The sequence below is a fragment of the Nanorana parkeri genome, unplaced genomic scaffold (genome assembly GCF_000935625.1).
Source record: "Nanorana parkeri isolate BGI_ZX_2015 unplaced genomic scaffold, ASM93562v1 scaffold61, whole genome shotgun sequence".
In the NCBI taxonomy this organism is placed as follows: Eukaryota; Metazoa; Chordata; class Amphibia; order Anura; family Dicroglossidae; genus Nanorana; species Nanorana parkeri.
The window spans coordinates 1,218,097-1,223,933 of NW_017306329.1; the positions used below are offsets into that span (position 1 = coordinate 1,218,097).

Below are 5,837 nucleotides of genomic sequence, written 5' to 3' on the forward strand. Positions count from 1 at the left end.
ATGAGGTTCAATGTTGAAAAATGTAAAATAATGCATTTTGGGGTTAAAGAAAGGCAAGCGGGATACATATTAATGGGAACTCCACTAGGGAAGTCAGAAATGGAAAAAGAGTTGGGGGTCATAGTAGACCACGGGATTGAACAATAGCTTGCAATGCCAGGCTGCTGCAAACAAAGCGAGCAGAGTACTGTCTTGTATTACAAAGGAAATGTACTGTAGAGACAAAGCAATCATTTTGCCACTTTATAGATCACTGGTTCGGCCTCATCTTGAGTATGCGGTTCAGTTTTGATCACCAATCCACAGAAGGGATGTCCTGGAGCTGGAGAGAGTCCAGAGAAGGGCAACGAAACTCATTAAGAGGCTGGAGAAACAAAGCTATGAGACAAGATCGCTAAAATTAAACTTGTTCCCACTGGAAGTGAGGAGATTAAGGGGGGACATGACTCTGATCTACAAAATGTTTAGTGGTAATGGCAACATAGGCACTAAACGGTTTACTGTAAACTATGTAACAAAGACTAGAGGCCACCACCTAAAATTGGTGGAGAAAAGATTTAACCACAAGGGGCGTAGAAGATTATTCTCAGTCAGAGTGGTTACATTTTGGAACTCTCTGCCACAAGCGGTGGTATCAGCAAAGAGTATTGAATCATTCAAAAATCAATTAGATACCTTCCTAGGAAACCATAACATAGAGGGGTACAGGTACTCTTAAAAACTAAGACCCCAAGGGACTCATATACACACGCACGCACTACACTCACACAGACACACAACGGTTGAATTTGATGGACCTATGTCTTTATTCAACCTCAAATACTATGTAACTATGTAACAATATCGTATCGGTGCATCACTAGGGTATATAAAACCATTATAAAAAAAAGTGCTTTGCACACTTCAACTAATCAGAATGTTTAAACCAACAGAAGGGTCGGAAAACTGTTGCTAGACAACATGTTTCAGGACAAGGCTTGACAAAGGGCAGTTGCTTGAAACATATTGCCTAGCAACGGAACCCGTAAGCAAGATACTCACTGGAGTCACAGCCAGACAACCATGAGGTTGTTACCCTTGTGGTAGGGATTGTGACACGCCATCGTTCTCTGGCCACAGCAGGCAGCTTATCAGATCTGTTATACAGTGACAACCAGTGTGTCTGCTTGTAAGTGCAACCTTTTATTTAGTAATAAAGTGTTATTTTTTTGAAAAACACAATCAGGTACCCCTGGTCCTCGCTGTGTTTCTATTCTAACAGTGCTCTGCCGCCACCCTGCATTTGATATGTCTTGACTCCGGTCTTTTCAACTGAGGAAACAATGCAGAGGTATCAATAGGAGCCAATACAGTCATACACTCATTCCCTATATACTTGTGAATGCATTTTACACTTTTATATCTTCTTCTCTATACCGGTTAATGCACTAGTGATCTTTTTTCTATATCATTGGTGCTGCCTACTATTTCCAAGTTTAACCCTTGGGTGGAATTTGCCATAACAAGATCCTGACTCCTACTAGATCCATGGAAGTGCAATTCAGTGGACTTGGTTCTCATATCGTATATAGTCTGCATCACCGTTTGGCCTTAAGCACCATCAAGGGTCAAATCTTGGCCTTGGTTCCCATTTCAGAGACCACTTGCCCCTCACTCTTTTGTGGGGGCCTTTGTACAGGGTTTGGCTGCATTATTCGTCCTGTACTTTTTTCCTAATATCTTCATGGGATCTCAAGCTGTTGGTCCTTCTAGGCTGCCTCTTGAACCCATCAAGGCGGTTCCTTGGATGGAATTTGCCGCAAGAAGAAGATCCGGACTCTTACTAGATCCACGGAAGCGCATTTCAGTGGACTTGGTTCTCATATATATAGTCTGCATCAGCATTTGGCCTTAAGGACCATCAAGGGTCAAATCTTGGCCTTGGTTCCCATTTCAGAGACCGCTTGCCCCTCACTCTTTTGTTAGGGGCCTTTGTACAGGGTTTGGCTTGCATTGTTCTTCCTGTACTTTTTTTCCTAATGCTATCATGGGATCTCAAGCTGTTGGTCCTTCTAGGCTGCCTCTTGAACCCATCAAGGCGTCGCTAGAGTGTTCGGGTTTCGATGGAAGAAAAGGTGGCAGCCGTGGCAACCCTGGCACCTAGACTGACATATTGAACTTCAGGAAATGCTGAAACCAGGACAGGAAGTGACAAAAAAATTATATTGTACACTGTGCCCCTTTGAAATGTCCCTTCATTTCCTGTATGGTTACTCTTGTGAGGGAATGTTTTCACTATAGAGCAGTGAAAACTGTCAGGGCCTTCTAAAACAAAGAAAACGTTTCGGATGAAGAGACACTTTAAAGCAATATTGTTCGCCAAGCTGACGACATAACATTATTCACAGTGCTTTAGAAGGAATAGTCTTTCTTTTTTTTTCCTTCCAATAAAATGTCTGAAAGCGCCCCTTTGAGGCGACAGAATCTTCACATCCGGTCCACGCTACTCTTGCAATACACCGCAATAGCGCGATTTCGGTGACGTCAGAGGGGTGCGCCCACACTCCGCGCCTGCGCACTCAGCAAGAGGAAACCAATCTGATGCAACCGGCTGACTGTGTGTGAGACATGGAGGCGATCGGCGAGGGCACGGCTCGGCTACAGCTGGGTAAGGATGAGGAGGCCGATCAGAGCCATGAGAGTTTGCATGACTGACATGTCCTCAGGACATATGGATGACATAGAGGGGGGAGGAAGAGCATGGCTGGGGCAGAGGGCTCTGTGCTGTCCAGTAATAGGACATATGGATGACAGGAGGGGGTGGGGCAGAGCATGGCTGGGGCATTGCTGATCAATGAGACTCACCATATACTGACCTCATCTTCAATTCAAATATCATTTACTTCAAATGCAGCACCAGTGATGGGCACCTAAAGGTGCAATAACAGGTACATGTGACATAAACAGGCATTATAGTCCGTGCACAGTAATATAGACACATGGGACTTTAAAGGTGCCAATAATCATATAAACCATCAAAAAAAATCAATGTTAGCTTTTAAAAGTCTATCACAGGAGTGAGCTCGGAGCGGTGACTACTTTACAACACACACAATGACCATGGGGAACAAAAGTAGCCACCCTCCAGAAGGAAGGACAGTGTCAGCACCAATTCAGAGATGATTTGAGGATCTACAGCCGAGTGATACACAAATAAGAGACATTTTTGTTATTAGTTAAGGTTCTTGAATGTATTTTTAAGATTGAACTCCTGAGTTTAGTGTCACTTTAAAGAGGAACTCCACCCCCAATAAAAGTTACTACCCTCTCCACCTTTCCTTTGATGCTCTTTTGCTGAATTGATATACCAGCATGTCCAGCGCTGTCCTTCTCTTTTGCACTGCTCTCCTATTACAAGCCCCGTGCTGCCATCTTTTTTGGAGTCTTTTATTTACTCCGTGTTAGCACAGATCTGTTCTGGTGCCAGTAGAGAAATACTGCTGAGGGGGTGATGCTGATCTGTCCCTAGGTATGTATACATGGTGTCCACCGTTTTGTTTCATTGATTCATGTAAAATGTATATAGCTCTGCTGAATTTATTTTATTTTTTTTAAAAGGTGGTTTACAGTGCCGCCAGCTATTTTTTTTTTTTACTATACTGTACATTTATAGTTCTCATTGCCAAATTTACTCGGAATGCACCGATATATCGGCCAAAGAAACATATCGGCCGAAAATAGCACTTTTGGCTAAATGCCGAAAGTGCCATTTTCTGGCCGATACATCGGCGCATCCCTGCTTTCTCTCCTCCCCTCTGGGCGCTGCTCTGTGAGGAGAGAAACTGTGACAGGCGGCCGAGCGCTTCGGGAGGAGATCGCTGTGAGTGGCTGGCGTCTCTCCTCCCACATCGCTCAGCTTCCTGTCACAGATCGGAGAGCGGTGTGGGGGCGGAGACAGCTGTCATTGCTGTCACAGGAGGCTGAGCTCTACTCCTGCACCTCCCGCCCAGCCTCCTGTGACAGTGTGTCTGGATGTAGAGCGAGTGCAAGCAGTCAGGGATCAGTGATCGCTGAGTGTGTGTACATAATTGAGGACATGGTATGGTTACTATATCCTCAATTATGAATGAGAGCTACATCCCCTCCTGTTCATTCATAGTTGTGGTTAGAGTAAACATACTCTGTCCTCATGTTATCAATGAACAGGAACACTCAGTATAGAGGATTCCTGTTCATTTATAACAGGGGCTGCAGAAAAAGAGATTGAGGACTCTGTCTCTAAGGACTCTGTGTTCTCAATCTCTTTTTCTATTTTAAAAGTTAAAAAAAAATTAAAAAAAATGAATAAATATAACAAAATTTAAAGTTTATAAAATAAAAATAAAATATTTTTAAAAAAATGAGAAAGTTAAAATAAAAACCATTTTCGATTTAGGCCTGACATTTTTTTAATTTCGGTTTCGTTTGTTTACTATTGGCCAAATTAAATTATTTTTCCGCAGCGCTTTAAAAGTAAATTAAAAAAACTCAAACTTGTATGTCGCCTATTAAAATACCATGGGGAGAATTTATCAGAATCTGGAGCAGTTGCCTGTGGCAACCAATCAGCTTCTCTCTTCCGTTTGATCAGTTAAACTTTGAAGGTGCAACCTGATTGGTTGCTATGGGCAACTTCTCCAGGTTCTGCCAGCTCCAGTTTTGATAAATTCCCCTCTATGAAAGGAATGTATACAAACTAGAGCAGACAGAATCTGGAGCAGTTGCCGATAGCAACCAATCAGCTTCTGTATTTCATTATCAAAGCTTAGCTGAGCAAATTGATTAGAGCAGCTGATTGGTTACTATAGTAAACTCCAGTTTTGATAATTCCCCCCACGTCTATTTGCACATTTGGCTCAGATTGATGAAAATTTAGTAAAAGAAAAAAAAAAAGCTAAAATGGTGTCCTTTTGTATTGACAATCCATGTGTTGGTTATTTCCTTTGTGTGATGCTTAACCAGCGTGGCTTTTCTTAATAGAAGCATAGAGTGACCACCCTACCTGTAAAATCACTTGCCTCTTGCACCACACTTACCTTTTGGATCACTCTACACCAGAGGTGGGCAAACGCCGGCTCTCCAGCTGTACTGCAACTACAAATCCTATTAGGCATTGCAAGATTCTGACTCCCAGAAGCCGATGCATGATGGGATTTGTAGTTTCACCACAGCTGGAGGGCCAGAGTTTGCCTACCTCTGCTCTACACCATCACACAGCAAACAAGCAGAGTTTGTGCAGCAGTTTCTCTTCCTTGTGTAACAGTGGAGAGTGATTTACATTCATTTCAATGCTGAGCTGACGCAGTTCATCAGGGTGAACCTCTCTGTGTTGTGCATCCACTGAACCTATTCCCGCTAAACCTCTAAATAAATCTCTTCATTCTCTCTGTGCAGAAGAAATGTACGTGTCTGACAAAGAAGGGGATGATGTCACTGGCGATGGGACCAAGGAAAAACCCTTCAAGACTGTTCTTAAGGTAACTAACCGTATACAAGTGTTTGTTCTCTGACCGGTGTTATACGGCTTTGCCAGCCAAACCAGCTACTGACGAGACCTGTGCCTGGTATCACGCTGATCACATTACAGTTCAGTCTCAGATTCAGTCCATATACAGCAGGGGTAGCCAAACTCCGGCCCTCCAGCTGTGGTGAAACTACAAATCTCATGATGCATCTCTCTCCGAGAATCATGTCTGTGGCTGTGAGAATCTTGCAATGCCTCATGGGATTTGTAGTTCCATCACAGTTGGAGGGCCGGAGTTTGGCTACCCCTGATATGCACCACTTCCTATTTCAAGCCCTGATTAAAGGTGGTAGTG

General features: G+C 43.3%; 1 protein-coding gene across 1 annotated transcript in view; it reads left to right on the top strand.

The window, feature by feature from the left end:
- The first annotated feature begins 2,530 nt into the window (after positions 1-2,530).
- The window catches only part of NARS (asparaginyl-tRNA synthetase), a 23,575-nt gene continuing 20,268 nt past the window's right edge, over positions 2,531-5,837 (top strand). Inside the window, exons 1-2 of the mRNA XM_018576231.1 lie at positions 2,531-2,647; positions 5,413-5,495. Coding sequence (XP_018431733.1) covers positions 2,608-2,647; positions 5,413-5,495 — 123 coding nt within the window. The 5' untranslated portion in view covers positions 2,531-2,607. The remainder of the gene's footprint in view (positions 2,648-5,412; positions 5,496-5,837) is intronic.